Here is a 25,166-nt window from a genome sequence, read left to right as displayed (position 1 = left end):
CTATTTAATATTTATTTCCTTGGATTAGGAATTATTTATTTTCCTATTTTATGTTATTTCATATATCTCCTAATAATTAATATGAATTGATTATTCAAAATATTAGGTGATATATATTTTTTTCATATCATTTCCTTTTTATTATTTTTCTTACTATAGGATTCTTGTAAGGGTAATTTATACCCTCGTTTATATCAATGAAATAATCAAGTATTTCACATTATCTGAAATTTCAACAGCTCTAGCAATAACCAACACACCGACGAATCCACGTAGCTGACAAAACCACAAGTCCCTGACATGTCCTTTGACAATCTTCTTTAATGGGGTTACTTCCAATCACTGGGCTAATTTTGTCGGAGCAATAGATAGAGTGGGAATCAGAGAGAATATTGAGACTGTGTTTCGTGGTTGGAGGGAGAGACGTGTTGCCGACAAAGGAAATAAATGAGAAGTGGGAGTGTTCTTAGGAGAGTTAGAGCATGGATGTGATTGTCCCAGTGGTCAGTGGATGTGGGTGCAATGGGAGTGGCTTGGGTGAGAGGGTCAGATGGACAGGCGGTAGTGTCATGAGGTGAGGAGAGGCATAGGGTGTTCTGAAAAATGATCACAATAAAGCGAAAACCAATCAAGAAAAATCGCAAACCAGAAAGGAACAACAGAAACGTAGATTTACGTGGTTCGGTAAATTGCCTATGTCCACTGAGTTGCAGAGGATTTTATTAGCCTGAAGAATTACACTATTCGATCACCTCGACAAATACAAGAAAGATTCTCTCTCATCTCTCTCTCTTTCTCCTCTCTCCTCTCTCCTCTCTCTACCCGAGAGGCAACCAAGTAAGAAGAAAAACAGAGCAGCAACCTTTTGCAATACTTTCCTATGCTTCTAGTTATTAATTTATAAAGGAGGCCCAAAATCCATTAACGTCAAAATTGATTTTCCTCTTTATTGTCCACAGAAGCAAATTTGGAATCATTACTTCACACCCGTAGCTTTACCAAAAAAGCCCATCAAGAAATTAAGAAGCCACCAAAGATTCCTCTTCTGTACATCTTAATTCGCAAATAAAAGAGGTGGGAGTGCTCTTATGGAAAGAACAGTTGGCGGGATTCACTTTTGGAGAGGAATCCAGGCGATGCTTCACAAAAGGAATCAAATTAATTAGCAAATAATTTTTTATTGCCTGCCATAAAGAAAAATTGTCATTGCAGGAGGTTGATCGGGCTCCACCTACTCAATAAATCTCTCACTTGGAGATTGGGACATCGACTGCATCATCCACTGACTGCGTTGTCTTTTTTTCTCAACTGTGATATCTTCCACCTTCCTCTACTTCCCTCCACCTCTGCAACTTAAAGCTTCGGTATTCATGCGAGAAGATCAATTGAAAACGCACACAACTTCAGTTTCTTAAGAGTAACACCCTTAGTTGACATATCAACGTCAACGTAGCTTTGTACCTCCAAGCTCTTTCGTGGGTTACTCATGAATCTGCTTGCAACTTCCACTACATGGGCAATATCTTGCCTTAGCTGAAGATTTTTTTCAACAAGTCCAGCATTGTACCTTTTACTGCCACCAAACACAGTCTTCACCCGGTACACTCACTTGTTTTCCACTACCTTCTTCCCTGGTGGAAGTTCTGTCAATTCCCAAGTCTGATTCCCTGACGGGGAATCCGTCTCATCCTTCTTGGTCAGCTCCCACTTGCTCGAATTCTCATATTGCAAGATTTTCATATAGCTCTATAGTTCTGCACTATCGGTCCGTACAAGATCCGGTTTTTCTGCCTTTGGCGCTCTGCCATCTTTCAGAAAACTGACTTTCTTCTAATTCCCCATAATGCACCTCTGACTCATGTGTCCACACCTAAGTAAATCTATGGTCATATATAGTGTGTCACTTTTCTTACCCCGAGCCAATAATAATGCTCCTTTATTAACCTTACAGGTATTATCTGAGAATACTACTGAATGACTACCATCATTAAGCTGCCCAATAGAAATGAAATTTTTCTTCAACTCAGGATCGTGTCTGACTTTTTTCAAAGTCTATTTGCTCTTGTTAGGGAGTGCAATATCAACGTCTCTCATCACCACCACATCTAGAGTTTTTTCATCAGTCAGATGTACCTTTCCAAAGTCGCCACCAACATAATTTCACATAAACTCCCGGTGGGAAGATGTATGGAAGGAATCCCCTAAATCTAATATACAGTCATCAACAGAACTATGAACTAACAACAAAAGTGCATCATGTAATTCTTCAAATACCACATTTACGCTATCATTCTTCATATTCTTGGGATTTATGCAGTTTCTCTTTATGTGGCCAGCCTTGCCACAATATGTGGCCAGCCATGTGGCCAGCCTTGCCACAATTCCAGCAGGTTGCGTGCTGACCAGACTTTGATTTTGATCTCTCTCTATTTGAGTTTTTATAATAAAATCTCTCTCTAAAATCAACATTCAGTGCCAAACTCGAACTTGAGATCTGGTCAGAATCTTTCCTGCGCACTTCCTCAACCAAAATCAAAACACGAATATCATCACATTTTAATTTAGATTTAACTGCATAACTACCAATTGTCGTACTCATGGTTTCCCAGCTATTTAACAATGAAGCTACCAATATCAGCGATCATATCTCATCATCAAATTCAATTTCAACAGACAACAATGATTTATGATAATATTGAAATCATTCAAGTGTAGAGCAAACGACACGCATTCCGTCATCTTCAAGTTGAATAATTTTTTCATCAGGTACACTTTGTTATTTGTCGATGACTTTTTATACATACCTTATAAAGCCGTCATGAGATCTACAGTAGTCATCTCCTTGATGGCGTTGTGGGCAACGAATCTCGAAAGGTTAATTGAACAACCCCCATAACCTATCGATCCAACATATTCCATTCAGCCTCATCCATCTTCTCCGGTCGTTTTCCCAATAACGGAAGATGAAGTTTCTTTCCACAAGTTTCTTCTCATAGATGTAGTCCTCTATCTGCATCATTCAGTAATCAAAATCTAATCAAAATCTGTGTCATTAAACTTCTTGATCTCCGATGCCATCACTTCGTCTCTGCTCATCGTTTCTTTCAGCCTCAAACCAAAGCTCTGAACCAGTTGTTGTGAAAAAACAACGACAATAAAACGAAAAATCGAATCGAGAAAAATCGTAAAATGGAAAAGCACAGCGGAAACACACAGTGGTTTGGTAAATTGTCTACATTCACGGAGTTGTAAACAATTTTATTAGCCTGAGGAATTACACCTGTCGACCACCTCGACAAATACAATAAAGATTCTCTCTGCTCTCTTTACTCAAGAGGCACCCAAGGAAGAAGAAAAACAGAACAGTAGGAGAGACATAAGTGGCGTGAAATACATAAACAATAATATTTGTAATGAAATGTATGTAAAAACCACTAGATTAAATTACCTATAAAATCATCAATAATTTATTAAGTATTTAAACTTATATCATATTGGTTAAAAAAATAAAAAAATTATAAAGTTTGAAGTCATATTTACCCAAAAAAAAGTTAATTAAAAAAATGATGAAAAAAACATAAAAAAATTAAATGAAATAAGCTATAATTTTTGTAATAAAGATTTTATATAAAATAGGTGTAGAAAACAGATTAAATTACTAAAAAAGAAATCAAATTCAGATATAACGGTGACATTTATCAAGCACCAACAAATCATCGGGGTTGCAATAAATCTAGATCTGAACAATTCAATAATCTCACTCTTATTTTAAAAGATGTACGCTTGTCACCTCCATCACGTCTCATATAGCCCAGCCAAAAACGTCCAATGAAGCGCGATGAATATCATATATCCGTTAGAAAATTATAAATAAACAGTACTGCTCGCCTTCTGGGATTTGGGGAAACGCAGAACAGAGCAGAGAGAGAGAGACAACAGAACCCAGGGAGGAGAGAGAGAGAGATGGAATGGAGAACAGTGAAGAAAGAGCTTCTTGTTCTATGGCTTGTCTGTTGTGTTGCAGGGTTTGAAGCTAAGGATTCAGAGTTGTTGAAGAAGAATGAGAGAAGGGTTCCGGGTTCCTTAACAGAGATGATAGGTCCTGGTTTTCTCTACACCAGAGATCCAGGGCGATGCACCCCTCAGTAACCTTTTCCTAACCTCTCTTTCTCTTTTAATGTCGACTGAAAGTCTTTTGGGTTTTCTTTCGTTGTATTTTTCTTCCTTAAACTGCAAGTCTACAAGATTTTACATTCCTGTTTTTAGCTAAATGCCTTTTGCTCCTACTTGAGCGATAGATTTTGAGCCCTGCAGTTCGCTGAACAATGTGTAGATGCAGGAGTTTCAGGTGTAATATATATCTGTAAATGTCTACTTGCAATAAAATTTACTGAAAAAATTTGTAACTTCTGTAAGACTACTGGAGATGTGAGATTATTATTTTACAAATTATTGGAAAATTTAAGAGAACGAGTGACACTTAATTGATGATGAATTAGATCACAAAGCTTAATATATAGCAGTAAATAAGGAGATTATTTCACGGTGTTGAGGAGCATCCAACAACTATAAACAGATATAGAGAGAAAAATGGCAAAAAAAAAAAACCCAAACAAATAAGGAGAACAAAGGGGAGAGACAGAGAGGGGAGAAGGGGCTACCAATCTAGAGAGAACAAAGGAGTTTTTCTGGTGCCTTACGAGAAAAAAATTATTATGTGTGGAGTCTGAATGCATGTGAACTCCATGTAGAATAGTATTGTACACTATTGTGCACATATTATGCAGATGGATAATATTCTCTCATGTAGGGAGAGAGTTTTTAAATTCTTGAAAAAGAAAGATGCATGTTAATTTTTAGGAAGATTTACATCCATATCACTTAATTCCAATGTATTTCTATATATAACACCTAAAATTCAATTTTTACATACATGTCTTCTTACTTGTGGATGAAAATGTGTATTTCACCCTTTGGTGAAATTATTTTTTTATGTGGTATGAAAGCATAGATATGTAAATACATAGGAATTGGGTGGTTTGTACTACTCTTTTTCCCTTATCAAGTAGAAGCTTTTGTTTGGACTCCTGCAACACTGAATGGAAGTAGTGCAACTATCATAAAGCTAGAATTAACATAGTTATTTTTTAATTGCAGATGGATAATATTCTCTCATGTAGGGAGAGAGTTTTTAAATTATTTAAAAAGAAAGATGCATGTTAGTTTTCAGGAAGATTTACATCCATGTCACTTAATTCCTATGTAGTTATATATATAACACCTAAAATTCAATTTTTACATACATGCCATCTTACTTGTTAATGAATATGTGTATTTCACTCTTTGGTGATTTTTTTTTTTTTATGTGGTAAGAAATCATTGGGTGGTATAAATGCAAGAAAGTAAATTTTAGGTGTTAGATGTGTAAATACATAGAAATTGAGTGGTTTGTACTAGTCTTTTTTCCTTAACAAGTAGAAGCTTTTGTTTGGACTCTTACAACAATGAATGGAAGTAGAGCAACTATAATAAAGCTAGAATTAACATAGTTATTTTTTAATTGAAGAATATGTTTATAATAACGTGATAATGTATACAATAAAGAGAAAAATAAAAATAAATGAGAACATCCTCAATTTTAAGAATATATTATAATAATGAATATTATGTATTGATTATATAATCATGGGTGGAATCAAGTAGGGTCCTGGCTAGGCAATTGCCCCCCTCAAATTCAGTTTTTTTACTTGAATGGAAGACCAATTTGGCCTTTTGCCTCTCCTAAAATATTACTTTCACCTTCATTGTCATAGTAATTGCCACGATGGGTCTGGGGGGACAGTTTGCCCTCATAAAAAATGAGGCTGGCTCTGCCCCTGTTAAATAATATAAATACTAAATGCATGTAATAATATTGTTGTTGTAAGATATAAAACATTAATAAATCTAACCATAACAACAAAATCTTATTTTCCATATCTAATCTTTTTCTTTGTAGCAATTGTCAGAATTATCTCTTTTTGTTGGTCATTTAGGCACTGTGATATCTTATTATTTTTTCTAAATTTATATTAAGTGTAATCTTTCAATTTAATTTTTCATAGCTTAGTAGATTATTAGATTTTTATGTGATCAATAATGTGGGTGAATCTCACTGAACCATGTAAATTTTGTGCGTTTGCATATTTCTTATATTTAGCTCTCATCTTTGTGCCTTTAGCTCTCTTCTATTACCTAACACAAAGCACCTATCTCATGTAAATTTTTTTGGACAATTTTTATCGATGGTACCTTTGCTAGATACTGTTTTCATTCTCCCTAATCTCTCACTATCTACAAATTTTAGGGAAATTTACTTACATAGCACGCATATTTTATGGATTTACATATCTCACGGCTAAACTTTCATATTTACACGCATGGCTCTTACCTATGCATGAAAACATGGATTTGACTATTAAAATGTGGGTAATTAGTGTTATTTTTGATGTGAGACAAAAGTGTAAATATGGAGGTTTTGGTGTGAGATGCATAAATCCATAAAAAATAAGTGCTTATTGATGTAAATATGGAGGGTTTGGAGTGAGATGCATAAATCCATAAAAAATGAATGCCTATTTATGCAAAAGCCCCTTAATTTTATAAACTTATCTTAGTTGTGTATTATTTACCCTTTATTGTACATGTCTGCTTAAACTATCCTCTGGAATAAAATTTTATAAACTTATCTTATTTGCACAAAAGCGTTGAGTGCTATGTGTGTAAATATGGAGGTTTTGGTGTGAGATGCATAAATCCATAAAAAAATGAGTGTCTATTTATGTAAACGCCCCTTAATTTTATAAACTTATCTTATTTGTGTATTATTTACCCTTTATTGTACATGTCTGCTTACACTATCCTCTGGTATAATTTTGTCATACTTCTACTATAATATCTCATTTCTATCATTGCCTAATTATCTTTTTTTCTTATGAAATTTACATGCATTCCAAGCAATTCTTAGGGATTCACATGTCTATCAACTAAAGTTCGATATTTATTTTCATAACATCTCAACACTATAAACTTATGTATAAAAAAGCGCAATTAATTTTTAAAGAGTTCATAAGAATAATATTTTCGACGTTATGTTAAAGATCTGAGTGCAATAAACATAAATAAAGTTTAGCTGTTAGATATATAAATACGTAAGAGTTGTGTGATATGTATGTAAATGGCCCTTTATTTTTAATAGGGGTATTTGCATGTCTAACACCTAAAGTTTAACATTTACATAACATCTTGGGATAAAAGGGCACATTTGAATTTTAAAGAGTTAGTGAAAATGATATTTTTGATGTGTGATGTTAAGGATCGAGTGCAAGTAACATAAATATTAAAGTTTAGCCGTTAAATATTAAAGTTTAACCGTTAGATATGTAAATACATAAGAATTGCGTGATAATATGTACGTAAACACGCCTACATTTTTTATAAAATTACATTGGTTTAAATCCTCGCTAACACAACTCATTTCACTTGAGCAGATATTGGAGCAGCAGAAGAGAGGCATGGCCAAACTCTCTTCCTCAGGACTCATCAGTCTCAAAGGTGTTTGGGTCAATACTTTTGGAGAGGTATGAACCTGAACTCACATTGTTGGATGTGATTCAGAGGAATGATGATATTGGTGGCAGTATTTTTATCAAGTTAGTGAAGCAAGCAAGCACTGCACTTCTCAACTCTTACACAAGGCCTGACTACCCTTACAACCCTTGGGAAGTGAAGGCTCTTCTCGTAGAAGCCATTATCTCTGAGAAAGATGCAGCTTCACAAGCTGAAGCTTTCTCAAAGGCCAACCATGGCTGCTCTTAACTTTTTTCTCATGTAGTTTAACCTGTAAGTTATGTATTATGTAAGCTGTCTATTCTGGTCTGCTAGTCTTGGGGAGGGAGATTGGCCATGTCTACTTGTGAAATTAAGTTTTATTTAAGGAGAATGTTTTTGTTCATTTCATAGACCATTGTGTTTTTGCAATAGGATTGAGAATTTAAGTTCATGATCATCATAAGGAGGAGTTTATGATGAAGAAAGGAAAAGAATGTGGTGTTAAACCCTTTATCACTAAGAAGAACATCTTAATAAAGCATAAATTAATGAGACAACTATTAAGGGTGAAGTAGATGGTGTAAGTTTATGTCTTGAAATCAGGGGTTAAGTGAACCAAGGTAGCTTTATCTCGGCTCGTAATGGCCTCATAAGCCAGCCTTGGTGAGCCTGTAGGTTGAGTTAGAGTAGGGAGCCATGGTCAATCATAAACAAACTCGAGCTTGAGTTATAGTTTCTTTGTAATTCTATTTATTAAGCGAGCTCGTTCATATACCATCTTAATAAAATCCTCACAACTTATCTTTACATGCTAGTATTATGGAGCTTGACATGTTACTCGTCGAGTTGAAGTGCATTAATGAGCTCGTGATTAAGCTTCAAGAAAATTGGTCAAGTTAAGCTCGAGTCAAATGCGACATGAAATAGGCTTTTGTATTAGAATATTTATGAATCATGAGCAAATGCTTATATAAAGTTTTAGTGATGTGTCTATCATAGAGGTGTACGCAGGCTAAGTAGGCCTACGAGCCTCCTCAAACATGACTCATTAATAATAGCTTCAATCTGTTAAATTTGTTTAAACTAAAAACCTCTACAACGTTTTAAATGAGAAAGTTTAGCTTGGAATATTTCGTATCAAAATATATTTATAAAATAATTTAAAGTCGTTAAATTTGTGAATATTTTGAATGAATTTTTATTATAGCATATATTAAAGTCATCAAATTTATGAGAGGATTTGATTTAGGGCTGAGAATAATTCGAGCAGAGAGCCAAGTAGGTGGCTTGTTCGAGCTTGAGCTCGTTTAGTAAGAGCTTGTCCGAGCACTCAAGATTATATTTGAGCCCGAGCACGATTCGATTTTGGTTCGTGTAAAGATTATAGAGCTTATAAATGATTAGCTCTTTTAACGAAAGAAAAAAGTTGTAATTAAGCCTTAATCAAGTTATCTAAATGCAGTTTGTCAATGATAATAAATGAGACATATCATTGAGCCTAAAGAGCCTAAAGACAAATATCTAAATGATATTTGTCATGAACTAGTCATAATAGTTTGTTCAAGAGCTTTAAATGATATTGTTCATGAATATAAATAAGTCGAACAATAAAGTATTAAAGCTCATTCATTTATTAATCTTTCGATTACTTAAACTAAACGATCATCAACGAGCATTAATCAATCCGGCTCACGAGGAGCTTTAAGAATCTAGTTTATATTGTGCTATTCTAAGAAAAAAAAAATTCAGTTTTTAATTGCTTTTATTTAACCTATTTACATTTACATCCATATTCAAACTAGAAGATGCAAAGTCAATAAATAACATTTAAGACCTTATCTTTTTGCAATATTAAATTTTATTTTTCCTTTACATTTTTAACCTAACAACATCTAAAGTCACAACCTCATACCCATAAAGTTTCTAATTCGCATTGACATCAACTCTGTTTGCAAAGTCTTCTCTGCATACCAAGTCAAAAAGTGAATGGAGAAATTAGAAATCTCAGTCCACTTAAGTCAGCATTTTAATAATAATAAATTACCTGAATTTGACAAAAATCTTTCTACTAGATTTCACCTTATTTTAAATAATATTACATATTTAGTGGATGATATTTTAAAATTAAGCAGAATTTAATTTGCAATTCACCACACAATTTCTATGTGCTTACATGGTGGTGCAAATGAGACGAGTCGGCTTGGGAGCAAACTCGAGCTCTGCTCTTTAACGAGCTATCGCAGCAAGCTTATCGAGCCACGAGCTCAAGCTCGCGCTTGTCACAGCTCGACTCGTTGGCTTCCGAGATATGTAAATACGTAAGAATATTGCGTAAATTTAGTATTTCTTATGTGATTAAAATTGCATAATACGACACAGTTTTTATGTATTTACATATCTGAAATCTGAAAATTTTAATAATTACTTGGATATCACTTTACTTACAAAAATACATCCAAAGATATACATAAAAGAATGTATTTCACTTAAGAGAAAAATTAAAATTAGTATTATTTTTTCGGAGCATTTACACACATAGCACACCATTCTTATCTATTTACTTATCTTGCACCAAAACTTTCATATTTACAGACATATCGGTTAAATCTCTCATGCTAATCACATAAAAAAAAGCAACACTATTATCACTTTTTAAAGACGAAAATACATATTTTCATGCATAAATTAGGAGCAAATTGTTATCTATGTAAATATTAAAGTTCAACGGTGAGATACGTAAATACATAAGAATTGTGCCCCAAGTATGTAAATTTCCCTATGATCATATTTAGGGTCGTCCGCTTATTTGGCACGGTGACGTTTTGAAAACACATCTGGTCTGTTTGGGTAAACTGTGTTTTGACAGCTTATCCATTTTGAAAATGCTGAAAATAGCGTATTCACATCGCACCTAGATACATATCTAGGTGCGGTGGCATTTTTCTGGCATCGGTCTGATTTTTCCAAAAAATAAAAATTTGTAATAGTCACCGCACCTAACTTATCAGCATATTATTTTTAATCAGCTTATCAGCAAATTATTCAATTAGCTACAGCTGCCTCAAACAAACCCTTAGTCATTTTCAAGATAAATACTAAAGTTTAGGGTTTACTTTGTAAATACATAAAATGATGACTATTTTATGTTCAATGCATCAAAATCAACCAAATTAGTTAGTTCGGCCCCCAATAATCTTATCTATAAGCTATCTAATTAAACTTAGATTCAACCAACCTCATGATATCAAATATGAATATTTTTATGTATGCAGTCTTTGACCAATCACTTCATTTCTTCCTACCTAACCCACTAAAAATTCCCTTTTTTTATTATTATTAAAAAAAAGAAAATTGAAAAATATGTTGGGAGGTTTGGAATCATAATCTAACTTATAATAATTATATGAACTCTTAACAACTAACTCCTTAGTTTATGATTTGCAAACTTGTATTTCAAACCCCTTAGGTAACCATGAATTAATTTTTGTAATTTGTAATGTTTGGTCATAATAGAACATTAACAAACAATTAAATTTCAGTTTTTTCATAATAGAATCATTTCAAGCGGATTAAATTTCGGTTTGGTCGCTTCAGTTTTATCAAAATTTTGAGTGGCCCGATTTCTCAGAGATTGAATTTTGGTTGCAATCTATTTGACCATTTTGTAAACTGATTCATCCAAATCGATTGAATGCATACCATTACACGGAAGACCAAAAAAGGATAGAAGATAAAAAAAATCAGGTATTCTTATTTATGCCAATAGGTTCATCATCCTCTGTTGAATTTAAATTTGTCTTTTGGACCACACTCAAGAAATAAAGCCAGATTTTGAGGTTGAAGAAGGAGAGGGAGAGAAAGAGAAGATTGTCTCATCGGGGGCCAAATAGGGATGGTCCTCGGGCTAGACGACCCATTTTATTCCACACAAGTAGTGAGGGAGAAGGAGACCAAGCTCCATATATGAAAAAAATATCCGGTCTGATCTCTGGAAGCAAGTAGTATCCAGACAAGGGATGCGATACACTCAAATTTTTTTCTTCTTCAGGTGTATTGAGTCCGTTGTTCGGACGCTGCTTGCGTCCGTACTCCGAAAGCACTATTTTCTCCTCTATATGAGGTTGTTTTCGTTCATTTCTTTTTTTTTATTTTTAAAAGAGTCATCAGTTTGTCCATTGTTGTATAATTTCCCTTTTTGAATCAGTCCCTTCCATATCATGTGAATGATCATGAGAAGAAAGGAACTGAAAAAGTGGTATATACGACAGAAACGAACAAACAAGGCAAAAACGTGAAGAACTTACGTGTGTCAAACATCGCTATGATAAGTCAAGCATATACATTCGAACATGGTCAGATCGAGAATAGCTTGAGCCAAATATTCACAAAAAAATGCCTACAAAAACTACTAATAACCATAAATTTTGGTGTGTTTGTTTGCTTTGGGGTTGCGAGCGCTCATAAGAGGACGTATCCTACTTCGTTAATTATACCTTGGGGGTTGTCAAGAATATTCTTGATCCAAGTAGTTTTGCTTACATTTATAGTGACAACTAACACAAGACTATCAAAGGACTGTTATCTCACAGGAGCGTCCCGATTCCATCAAAGCTCAAGTCGATCTGTACAAGCAGAGAGTGAGCCTCTCATGATCCCATACAAAAGACGACTTATTGGCGACTGGGGCCTATAAAATAATTGGGTCAATTAGTACGAAACACATAACCGCTTCGAAGCCAGACTAGCCCGTAAAGGCAGAGGGTAAATTGTCGTATCCCAAACAGACAACGACCTATCAGCTAAGTGAGGCCCGCAAAGTGACATCGATGAAAGTCAAGGGAGCAACATGACTCAACAGGGTAGTCAAATGAATAAATGAGTAATCCCTAACTGTTAGAGGTAGTCAGGTCGGGGCACAACGAACCCATCATCCCATAAGCGTTTTCGACCCAGCGGTTGACAGAGTTTTGACGACTCCTCCGACTACGACGATGTCCTCACGAAGGCAGCTTTTAATTTTTTGTTTCGGCAAGGAAACCAATTTTTATGCTATACATCTTCATTAAGTTTATGTTTAAGCAAAAAAAAAAAAGAGGAAAATACTTTTCTAAAATAAATTTGGGATCTTAGTGGAGTTAGTTTTTTCCTGGTCATTGGAGTTTGAAGCACATGCTAATTTGCATTTAATTAATCAACTTTTATTTGTTCCCACGCATTATGCGTGTCTTACCAGTGTGAATGCATGCTATGAAGATTCTTCGCAAGTGAAAATAACTAACGCAACAAACAATATTAAACTAGCTCGTAGGAAGAGAAAATTGTGACATACGGTTTGATTGTATGTTTAAACAACGATCCAGATGTGATGATCATGCTGTCAAGGATCGCATGGCGGCTCATCCGAACAGTCGTCTGAATGTGTGATTGCCGCACGTAATAATTTCTCGATAGGAAGAAGTCGTTATGATTTTATTATTTTATAAATAAAATAGTCAATTGAAGCTCATATCATTTTTTTTTCAAAGGAAATGCTCCCTTAAGTTTTACTATATTTTTTTGAAAGCGATTTAGAAAGAAATTGGAAGAAAAAGGCGTACATTTTCATTACGGACACCTAACGTAGCTCTAGTGCGGTGCATGTTATTCCTGAGTTATTTTCAGGTTATTTCTGGGTTATTTTCAATAATCTTGAAATAACCCAAAAATAAAGACCGCGGGTTATTTCTGGGTCCGAAATAACCCAGAAATAACCTGAAAATAATTCAGGAATACCCTGCGCCACACGTAGATCTAGTCAGGAATCCGCACAGAAAATTTTTTGAAGAAAAAGACACTAGTTTTATATACCAGGAAAAGGAAGACTTGCATGCATACCGCTGGATTCCTATGCATTTACATATCTAACACCGAAACTTTATTTTTAAATATGTTAGCTTTTTTTTTTTAACTGGCGATATTCTAGATGTGAAGTGAAAATTTTGGGTGGTATAATTGTAAAAGAAATAAAAATTTAATTGCTATATATGTAAATTAATAAGAAATGAGGGGTTTGCATGTAAAAGCCCCATAAATTAAAAAATATTTCTTACAATGGTCGAAATTTATAAGGCTTATTATTATTTTCTTTATAAATTTTACATTATAATCAAAATTTATAAAAATATAACACAAATTTATGTATGTAATATCCAATCATGAAATTTAGGAAGGTAAATCATATGAGACCACATCAAATTGTAAATCATAGTTACGGTAAATTTTTTTTTATTGCATTTTATTTTGGGAAGATTTACATGCATACCACCCAATTCTTAAAGTTTTTACATATATAACGCCTGAACATCAAAATTTACATTAAAATATGAGCAAGCTTAAGAAATAAAAAAAAAATTTACTGCTAATAAAATAATTGAAAGAAAATAAAAGTAATATTATTATAACTAAATTAATTAGTAGCGAACTACCTTAAAATAAGATTAGTATTAACCTAAAAACATATTTATTTCAGTAATGAAAAAGAACTATAAAATTTGCGTAAATAATGCGAAAAAATAAAACGCAAATATCGTTGAGGATTAATTGTGTTTCACGTTAAACACAGTTAATCCCTGCGCTTAACGTGAAACGCGACTTGCCCTTGAGAATTTGCTCCTTCCCCTAATACTTTTCCCAGCTAGCCTCTAATCCTAATTAAAGTTATTAACGAGGCTTGATACATCATCAATAAATTTTCATCATCCGACACGAATCTTGAGGCATGATACGGATCTCGAGATAATATCTTGAACAATAAATATTCTAATCTTAATAAAAAGTCATCAAACTTGTAGTCAAAATTGACCGGCTCGATGAAACGGACTAAAGGATGTAAAAGTTAGTTCAATCAGAGTCAAATCAAGCCCGGATCAAGTGATTAAATCATTATTGAAAGATTTCTGGAGGCATTTGAAAAGACAAACGGATGTCAAACCTAGCGAGTTCATAGTCGAATCGAGCATCTCGACAAGACGAATCCAACAAGCACAAGATTGTTCAATTCCGACATCGTTAAGACACTCAAATGTCCTTCAAACATCATCTAATCGAGGGAAACTCTCCGGACCGTCCGATCAAAATGATTTATATTCTTGCATTAATTGCACCCAAAACACTATAAATAGAGCTTTATCCCTCTCATGAGGGGGAGGAACTCTAGAGAGAGAGTCTGAGATCTTGAGGAGAAACTGCAGCTCAGCATCACCAATGCTCAGACGACCACCGCCGATTACCATCAATCACCGCCGATTTCCGTCGACCACCGCCGACCGTCATCGACTGCCGCCGACCACCACTAACATCCGTCGACCACCACCGATCGTCAACGATCACCGCCGACCTCCGTCGACCCCCATCGACCACTGTCAATCATCGCTGATCGTCATCCATCGTCGATTACCGCCGATCACAGCTGACCTCCATCGACCACCGCCGATCGTCACCTATTGTCATCGACCATCGCTGACATTCATCGACCACCACCGATCGTCGGCGATCACCGCCGACAACTAATGACCATCGACCAGCGTCGATCATCGCCGACCGTCATTCACCGTCGATCATCGCCAACCACCGTTGACTGGATATCGTCAGGCGACGCTATAATCTAAAAATCTAGAAACATTTTCCCGTCTGTGGGACAAGGGGTCGCTGTAATCATCAACATATAGTGAATTTTTATAATTGTGCAAGACCCCGTGATTTTTTTCCTTTACGGGTTTTCCACGTAAAAAATTCTGACATCATCACTGGTTGTTTTACTTTCATCTGAGTGTGTGTTGAATCCCCGTGCAACGTTAAGATGATAATCTATTACTCTACCTCCTCGAATTTTCTACCAGGCATCAAGCTAATTTAAAAATTGGTCAATGCCAAAATAGTCCCTAAACTCCCGAAATTGAGACAAGAAATCATTAGAGCCCAATTCTAAAATAATTTATTTTTATATTTTTATAAACTTCCGGCCTAAAATAACTTTATATGAATAGTCAGGGTCTATTCTGACAATTTAGTAAAAAGGAAATGCTGAACGACTTAAAAAAGAAAACTGACATTTAAAAAAACGAAAAAAATGGAGAGAAAAAAAATAAAAAGCAAAACGCGGCAGATAAAGCTGCTTTTCTCAGTAATTCAATATCTTTTTTTTATTACGTCATCTTTCACTAACGGCTACTTTTTGAACTTTCCTTATATTCGAATCGAGTTGACGATTCTAAAGCAATAAATTAATTTTAGGGGCATTTACATATATAATACACAATTCTTATGTATTTTACATATCAAATTTTCATATTTACACACATCACACTCGAATCACCAATATCGCGTCGAAAATAGTATTATTATCATATTTTAAAAATAAAATCACTTCTCACACACTTGTGTATGTAAATATAAGAAATATATGATAAATATGTAAAATTTTCATTATTTAAATCTTTTGATAAATCAAAATTTTGATGAACAGAACTTACCCAACTTAGAGTCTGTTTGGGGCAGTTTGTGCGTTTCTGAATAAGCTGCTTATCCTGAAACGAGGCCTGTGGGCCGGCTGTGGGGGCAACCCGCGGTCTGCTTTTACTGTAAAAACTCAAACGCAATTTTGAATGAGTGACGAAACGCGCGAACCAAACCTTAATATGGGGTCTCCTTCAATTTTCAGCACAAACTTTATTTGGGGGAATTTACATACTTACCAAAAAATTTTGATGTATTTACATATCTAACATCTAAACTTTATATTTATAATTATAAAACTTTGGTGTGATAATATATTTCTTTTTTTTTTTTTGAGAAATTTGAGCGAAATTAATCATAAACAAATGCAGATCCACATTTGAGATCTTGACTGATAGATAATCTCTTGGTTGCAATGCTAAACTCTCACCCAAAAAATTGAAGCATAACTTCCATTACAAAATAAATCATAGTTATATTAAAAATTTGAGTGTTACACATGTAAATATTAAACTTTATGTGTTAGATATGTAAATACATAAGAAGTTAAGAAAAAAAAAGTATGTAGCACTGAAACAACCCTCTAAAAATTAAATTTTTCTCGTTACAAATCAACCACCGATTCTAAAAAAATATGTTTTTTTTCTTTTCCCCAAGCCAAGCCCTTCAAATCTGTGGAAATTCTTCAGCTTGCAGAAAGATCCTCAACCAAAAACTCAAATCATCATCCTCTTCTCTCACGCCAGCTGACAGCCAAAATTTGTCATAACTGAAATCAGAGGAATTAAATCCTTCCATCGCCATTGAATCCGACGAGTTACAGTAATACTCATCATTACTATCCATTTTCAGCACTTCAGTCCAGAAGCTCTCATCGATCCCTTGGGCTTCAGCTTCATGGCTGAAAGATTCCATGGAGTTCTGACTGTTGTCTACAGTACTGGAGGAAGAAGATGGTTCTGGAGTGCTGCTGTATGATTGTGTGGGCATCTCTTCCTTTGGTTCTATTTGAGTTTTTCTGATTCGTTCTTGTCCGGTCTCTTTATCGGTTCTCGTTAATCTTTTCTTCAGATGAGTGTGCCATACGTTTTTGATCTCATTATCTGTTCTACCAGGTAGCTTCGCTGCAATTGCAGACCATCTGCAAAGAGAGAATTTTCAGAAAAAATTAAAAATTTAAATTTAAATTTACATTGATACTCAAGTTTTTGAGATAATTTGAAAGTTTTTTAAATTGTAAATTGTAAATTGTAACGGTGTTAAAGCAATCAATTGGGACTGACATGTAATTTTTTGAAAGATAAATCGCTTAACATCTATGAAAATATTAGAGGTGGAGTTTTCAATTAGAATCAATAAATGGAGTAAAAAGAATCTTCATTTATTTAATATTTATTAGCTGAGATATGAAAAATGTAAATCAGCTTAAATAATTAAAGATCAAATATTTGAGTTAGATTATAATGAACAAAATTTTAGGAGTATAAACATTATAAAACCGATTATAAAAAATTTTGGTTCAGAAAGCATTCAAAAGTAGGACAGTGACAACACAAACGAAAGAAACACCATTTTAAGCAAATAATTATGCAGAGAGGGACCAGTGGCGAGATAAGCTTTTAAACTTTATTAAATGCGAACAGACAAATCACATATGAGCTATAATATACATACATAAATTTTTTCTCTAATAAAGTTTAGATTTTTATGTTCTGGGATATAATATTTACCTGTTTCCCAGCATTTGATGCAAGTTAATGATTGCATCCTCTTCTTCCCTGGTAAAGTTCCCTCTTTTAATATCAGGTCTGAGATAATTCGTCCACCGAAGTCTGCAACTCTTCCCACACCTCAACAATCCTAAACAAAACACACAAAAATCAGATTTTTTCTGATTTTCAAATCACCATTTTCTTCTTCCGAGCAGTATAAAGAGCAAGACGATGAAGAAGAAATAGTTACCAGCTAGCTTTGGGAGAGCTCTCCAGTTTCCATGGCCATGGTTTTGTATATAAGAGATCAGAATCTGGTCCTCCTCTGCAGTCCATGGCCCCTTCTTTAGCCCCATCTTCTCGCAGCATGGAGCTCTCACCATTTTTCTTAAAAACGTGTACAGTTGACAGAACAGAACTGTATCTATCTCACTTTCTGATCTATTTGCTTCTTCTTCTTCTTCTTCTTCTTCTTTACTCTGCAAATTAATGGTGCGAGGAGCAGGACAAGAAGCTATGAAAGCTCTTCAGTGGATTAAGAGTTATATATAATGGGGGATGGGGAAATGGTAAACGTGTAGATAATTTGTGGAAGGGGAGTATAGGCAAGTCTGGCAGTTTCCTCGAAGAAGTGGCCCACGAGGAAACCTGCAATGGAATTTTTAAGTATAATTTTATGGCAATATATTTCTTTTTTTTATTAAAAGTGATGATGATTCACGAGGCTGTTAAATTTGCCAATTTAGTTAAAGTCAAATCAAAATCGTATTTTCATTAATGGAGATTATAATTTTTTAATTCAATATTTAAAGTCAAAGTAAAGTTGTATTGTTATCATTGAAGGTTATATTATGTAATTCAGTTCAAGCATGTGGCCCTTCAACTTGTAGCATTTACTAAGTGAAAATAAAGATTAAAATTTTTATAAATCTTGAATCTTGATTTATCATGAATAAGTTTTAAAGGAATAGAATTTAAAAAATGAGAATGAGATAAAGAGAGATAGATATAGATACATGAGTGAACAAAAATGAACAATAAATTATATCAATTCTGTTGAACTTTCTTGATCTTTGTTGGCTAAAAATAGATTATCAAATATTTTTTTTACATGAGAAGATCTCTCTATTTATAGACAGAGTATAATATGATGATATTACATTTTTGTTTCTATTTTAATTGGACATGTACAGGGTATTCTAGTTATTTTACAAGTAAGCGTCTATTCGTTTTCTGGTTCGTTCAATTAAGTTTTTATGGCTTAGACTCAGCAGGGCCAGTTCGATTGATTGGGCTCAATAGGAGTTGTCGGTCGGTTGAGCTCATTGAATTTGTGTTGGTATGACTAATTTTGTTGGCTGAGTTAGTCTAATTATCGACTCTTAATGATAGATTGGGGAAGCTTTTGGACACCCCCAGTATTTGCCGAGATGCTAGATCTTACCTCAAGTCAACTTCTTTTTGTCTGTTGACTAAAATGTCTCTGTCTTGTTTTGAACGAATGACTTGGATTTGGGTCATTCGGTCATCTTTCGTAGCTTGGTTGATGTTATCCTTCGCTTGCTTAGGCTCCAATGACTACACTCGGTCGGATAAGTGAGCGCATCAGTCTTCTGCTGGTGAGTTCTCTTTGTCATACTCTCTTCTTCAAAACTGTCTCAAGTTTCTTCCTGATCAGCGTTGCCACATTTTTGATGTACAACCCAAATGTAGTCACACCATTGTGCATTCTCATTCGACCCATTTAAGCCATTGTCCAGGCATGCGAAGAAGACCTCATTGCATATCTCACACCACACATAAAAATACAAATGCTCCAAAGAATCCATCTTACTTTTAAAAACTAGTAATATTATTATGTTTTAATAGAGATTAAAAATTTGACTGCTAAATATGAAATTTTAGGTTAGAGATGTGTAAAAAAGTGAAAAATGTGCTATGGATGCAAATTAAGAACCTCATAGAGTTGTCAGCCAATAGGACCAAGTTGAAGCGCTCATGCTGCCCTTAAAATATAATAACATTTGATTAGCCTAAGTTCTAATGTTTTTTATTTAATCCACTTAGTTGAATTCAACAATATTTATAATATCTTATGTCACAATAAATAAATTACATTTATTTTGCCTTTTTAAAGCTTCAAATAATTAATAAAATTAAATATAATATAAAATAACCAAATCAACCCCATGAATCAACTTAGTTTCCACTTTTACCATAGCCAGTATTTCATATCCCTAATCGTCAAAGTAAGTTTGGTCAAATTGAACCCCCATTTCACATTAATAACCTATGAACATTTCAAAGAATGGATGCATATTTTTTTACATACATAGCACACAATTCTTATATTTTTACATTTATCACACCCAAACTTTCATATTTACAAATATAGCACCGAAACTTTTAATGTCACATTAAAAAATAGCACTATTATGATCACTTTTCAAAAAGAGAAATTTCTTTTATCGTGCATAATTTTAAAGCACAAAAATGTTACGTATGTAAATAAGGATTTTTAGGTTTGGGACATGTAACTACATAAGAATTTTTTACTATGTTTTTAAAACGTAATCCTGATTAGAAACATCATTTAAGTTTGAGATATATCAATCACTTATTCTAGGTTAAGGTGTTAGGTATGGCTCATATACCAGATAAAAAACATATGTTGGAGCGGAACGGAGCTCGCGAGTGAGCGAGCTCCTCCACTACGCCCACTCGCTCTGCTCCGATGATTCGCTCCGTTCAGCTCCAGCATCTGTCCAATTGGAGGAGCTTATTCGTTATGTGGGTTAGGGGTGCGGGGGCAACGCCCCGCGGTACGGTACAACGCCCCGAATATCGTTAAATCTCTGTGTTTTCTTCTTGATTTGTGTCGATTCTTGCATTTCTTTGCCCTAAAATTCTCAACATAAGGTAATAAAAAATTCATTCTAGCTAAATTTGATTTATGATATTTTGATTAAAGTTGTACAATTTAATAACATATTTACATGCATGCCACTCGTTTCTTATGCATTTACATAAATATCTAATAGTGTAGGTCGTCTTACTTCTATATGACAAGGAGTATTTGATTTTTTTTAAATATTAAAATAGTGGTATTTGATGTGATATAAAATATTTGTGGGGGTATAAAAATAAAAATAAAAAATAGAATTTAAAGGAAGATTTACATACGTGCCACTCAATTTATATAAATTTAGATATATAACACTTCAATTCTTATATATATGTATATAAATAGATAGATAGAGATATAGACATATACATATGTAGAGATATAGAGATATAGAGTGATATAGAGATATATAGATATATATATATAAAGAGATATAGAGATATATTCATATATACAAATTGATACGTCATCAACAAAATTTCATCCGACATGAATCTCAAGGCAAATTTTTTCATAACAAAATTTCAGACTTCAATTAAAACTCATCCAGAGCTCCGATTTCACTAAACTTATAGTTAAGCTGACCGCTTTATGAGACAGACCTAATGATATCAAATTCATTCCAATCCGAGTCAAATCAAGCCCAGATCAAGTCATTAAATCATTCTTGGAAGATTTTTTGACACCTTTGAAAGATCAAACGGATGCCGACACTAACAAGTCTATACTCGAACCGAGCGTCTCGATAAACGAATCAAACGAGTTCAATATCACTCAATTCTGCCATCATTAAGGCATCCAAATGTCAATTAAACACCTTATGATTGAAGGAAGCTATCCGGGCCGTTCGATCAAAATGATTCATATTTATGCATTAATGACACATATAACACTATAAATAGAGACCCACCCCTCACATAAGGGGAGGGACTGGAAGCTTCAGAGAGAACTAGAAGCTCTGAGAAGAAGCTGAAGTCCAGCACCATTCCGACTGTCGTCGACCACCGCCGGCCATCGTCGGCACCCGTCGATGCCATCAGCTAATGTCGACCGTCACCGTCGGTCACCACCAATCATCATTGATTACTACCAACCAGACGTTGTCAGTCATCGTCGTGAGACATGAGCTCATCACTACGGTTCATGTGTCAACAATGATCCATGTGGTTCACAGCTCGTGCAGCTTCTGACTCCGACCCCCGCGGCTTATGGACGTCATTCATACTCTTCCCTACGGCCCACGGGTTCATAGCTCATGAAGCTCACGACTCCGACCCCCATGACTTACGGTCGTCATTCATACTCGTCCCTATGACCTACGTGGTTCACAACATGCGCAACTCCCGAATCCAGCCTTCGCAGCCTACGAGCATCTTTAAATCTTGCCCCTACGGCCTACCTGGTTCACAACATGTGCAACTCTCGACTCCAGCCCTCACAGTCTACGGATGTCATTCATACTTGCCCCTACGACCTACCTGGTTCACAACACGTGCAGCTCCTGACTCCCACCTTAGAGGCCTATGGACGTCATTCATACTCGCCCTACGGCCTACCTGGTTCACAATACGTGCAACTTCCGACTCTGTCCCCCGCAGTCTACAGATGTCATTATACTTGCCCAAACGACCTACGTGGTGATCAGCACATGCATCTCCCGATTATGCTCTTTGCGGCTTACGGATATCATTCGTATTGGCCCCTGTGGTCTACGTGGTTTACAACTTGTGCAGTTTCCGACTCCAACCTCGGCATCCCACGAACGACATTCATAGTCGTCATTGCGGCCTATGTGGTCCACAGCTCCCGCAACTGCATATTACGATTTCTTTGGTCAATCAACGCTTCTGGAGCAACCATCTATAACATTCACGATAGATTACTATCTCCACAATAATCAACAATAACCCTTGTTATCTGCCGTCACCAAGAACTCTAGTCCGATTATAGTTATACAACTTTGTAGTTTCGTCTTCCCTAATTTAGGAGAAGAATGAACACGTGTACTCATCATTCATAGTGAATTATTTCAACTGGGCTAGACCCAGTGGTTTTTTCCCCTTCCAAGGGCTTTCCACGTATAAAGTCGAGGTGTTTCCTCCTGCTAACTTCTCTTATACTTTTTGTGTGTGTTGAATTCTCGTGCAACGCTAAGAATATAATTCATTACTCTACCGCTTCGAATTTTCTAGCACGCATCACAAATATAGAGATACACATATATACATATATAGAGATATATACATATATAAAAATATAGAGATATATATACACATATACATAGGTACATACATAGATATATGTATATATATATTAGTAATATTCTTGATGTGATATAAACAATTTTGAGCGGTCCAAATGTAAAAAGCAACAGTTACATATTAGATATATAATTAAATAACAATAGGATGGTCTTCATGTAAATGCTCCAGATTTGTTTTGAAATTAGTATAATTTATGGATAAATATTAAAAAATTCAGCTGGCTTATCTTCGGTTAATCTATTTAAGAACTCATTCTTGCTAACTTTCATTATGATATTTAGATTGAAGTTGAATGATTTAATTTAGGATTTTTACATACGTAGCACGTGAAACATTGTTATTTACTTGGATGGCAACAGGGAACACTGACGATTACATTCGGGTTTCACTCTAAGTTGTTTGTCTCCTCCCAAAAGAGCTCTTCGGAGTGATGGACTGTTCAGAACTTAAATACTATTTTTCAGCTCTACACGTAGCCGATGTGGGACTTTCTATCCGTGACATGCTGCTCCTCAGGTCGAGTTAATATTTTAAATTGGTTAAATATGTAAATAATGAAATTTTTTTTTAATTTTATATATATATATATATATATATATATATATATATGTAAAAACCACTTTCATTTATTTATTTATAATTTTATTTTTAAAGTAAGTCAGCTAGGGCAAGCCGCCCTGTCACGTGTAGCAGAGATGGGTCAACACATCCTCAGCCAAGTTAATATTTTTTAATGATTGATGATGTGGCAGTACTTGATTGGAAGAAGAATGCCGTGTGGGGTCCATTAGCTTATTTTACATTCAGTTGATGGCTGCACAGCTGGCGTCACAGCTCGGCGCTACAATTTCTACACGTGTTCAAAGACTGCGAATTATTCCATAAATTGAAATTTATTTTGTCCCTTCAGATTTGTACTGGTCAATGAGGCGACACATTATCATATAAACAAAATGAGGCCAATAATACAATTATGTGCCATGTCAGCCTATTTTCATAAATTAAAATACTATTTTAATAAATACCAGCCAATAATTGATTTGTTCTAAAATAAATAAAATTTGAAAGAGAGAACTTTTATGTGTGCGTGCGTATGCATATATGTCATTTAATTTTTATTTATTTACATGGCTAATTTTCAAACTTCAATTTTTATGTACATATCAACTTATTTGTTTTTGAAAAGTTGTGTTTTGGGATCGTTAATCTCTCGGACATTGATTTGAATTTTGTTGTAGCTCGAGTTGAGATCAAATCGAAATAAACAAGTAAAGTTATGAGCCAAAATTTTGGATCGAATTATTGTGGAGTCAATTTTGAGCCATACACGAATCAGTTTGATCCGGTTCGATCGGCTCGAAATATATTTTTTTTATTTATGATTATTATATGTAATGCTAGTAAATTTTAATAACACAAGCTATAAGCCGATTTCGAGTTGGAAAAAAGCCAAATAACTTAATTTGAGACATCTTATTTCAATTTCTTGTGGGATCGAGAAATTTTCAGGTGGAACGGATAAAAAAAATTTAAATTTGAGCCAACTCTTGATTATTTGAAGCTGGATCCAGTTCGATTTGACTTGAGAAGAGCAAGCTCTTAATCAAACACAACGAGTCATGAGTCGATTCAATCGAGCCAACCTCAAGTCGGCCTCAATATCAGCTCAATAACAGCTCGAGATGTATTTTACCTTTTAAAAGCTAACTTAGTCATGTTTTTTATGTTATATAAATGATTTTACTGGTATAGATATAAAAAAAATTAAAGTTTAGGTGTTAGATATTAAAATACATGGGAATTGGGTGGTATGAATGTAAATGCCCCATATATAAATATGTAAATTGTTGCTTATTTTAGTTTATATTTTGTGCTAAATAATTACCTTTTGGAGTTTAATTTATTTCTGTTGAGCTTAGCGAAAACCCATTGATTTGGAAAAATATTACATAAAAAGCATCGCGGCGAACCCACAAAAAAAAGAAATTTATATTTGTTAAAAAATTAGGGCGAAGAAAAACATGAATTGACATAAATCCAGAAGAACACACAGAGATTTACGAAGTTCGGCAAAGATGTCTACATCCTCGGAAGCAAAGCGGCGACTTCTTTTTCAATATTTATAAAATAGTACAGAATACGTAATTTTTTGCTCACTTAGGAGCCCACGAGCAGAGTGCGCAAGGATCTTTTCAATCGGAA

At 34.5% G+C, this 25,166-nt stretch overlaps 2 protein-coding genes across 2 annotated transcripts; one reads left to right on the top strand and one right to left on the bottom strand.

The window, feature by feature from the left end:
- Positions 1-3,908: 3,908 nt before the first annotated feature.
- On the top strand, positions 3,909-8,012 carry LOC110027720. Its single transcript, XM_020729257.1, has 2 exons — positions 3,909-4,145; positions 7,530-8,012. The coding sequence occupies exons 1-2, from the start codon at positions 3,964-3,966 to the stop codon at positions 7,855-7,857; spliced, it is 510 nt and encodes a 169-aa protein (XP_020584916.1). The 5' UTR covers positions 3,909-3,963; the 3' UTR covers positions 7,858-8,012.
- Positions 8,013-16,672: 8,660 nt separating this feature from the next.
- On the bottom strand, positions 16,673-18,364 carry LOC110027692 (myb-related protein Myb4-like). Its single transcript, XM_020729209.1, has 3 exons — positions 18,046-18,364; positions 17,814-17,943; positions 16,673-17,224 (listed from the first exon to the last, which is right to left on the bottom strand). Exons 1-3 carry the CDS (start codon positions 18,176-18,178, stop codon positions 16,750-16,752), a joined length of 738 nt encoding a protein of 245 aa, XP_020584868.1. The 5' UTR covers positions 18,179-18,364; the 3' UTR covers positions 16,673-16,749.
- Positions 18,365-25,166: the final 6,802 nt, after the last annotated feature.

The sequence above is a fragment of the Phalaenopsis equestris genome, unplaced genomic scaffold, assembly GCF_001263595.1.
Source record: "Phalaenopsis equestris unplaced genomic scaffold, ASM126359v1 Scaffold000436, whole genome shotgun sequence".
Lineage (NCBI taxonomy): Eukaryota > Viridiplantae > Streptophyta > Magnoliopsida > Asparagales > Orchidaceae > Phalaenopsis > Phalaenopsis equestris.
The sequence above is the reverse complement of the archived record's forward strand: the minus strand, read 5'-3'. Positions and strand labels throughout refer to the sequence as shown.

Bases quoted from the DNA above. Each gene is read 5' to 3' on its own strand.
- LOC110027720 (XM_020729257.1), top strand. From the start codon at position 3,964: ATGGAATGGAGAACAGTGAAGAAAGAGCTTCTTGTTCTATGGCTTGTC. The intron at 4,146-7,529 runs GTAACCTTTTCC...TCACTTGAGCAG, and splicing joins CCAGGGCGATGCACCCCTCA to ATATTGGAGCAGCAGAAGAG.
- LOC110027692 (XM_020729209.1), bottom strand. From the start codon at position 18,178: ATGGTGAGAGCTCCATGCTGCGAGAAGATGGGGCTAAAGAAGGGGCCA. The intron at 17,944-18,045 runs GTAACTATTTCT...TGTTTTGTTTAG, and splicing joins AGCTCTCCCAAAGCTAGCTG to GATTGTTGAGGTGTGGGAAG. The intron at 17,225-17,813 runs GTAAATATTATA...CTCTCTTTGCAG, and splicing joins CATCAAATGCTGGGAAACAG to ATGGTCTGCAATTGCAGCGA.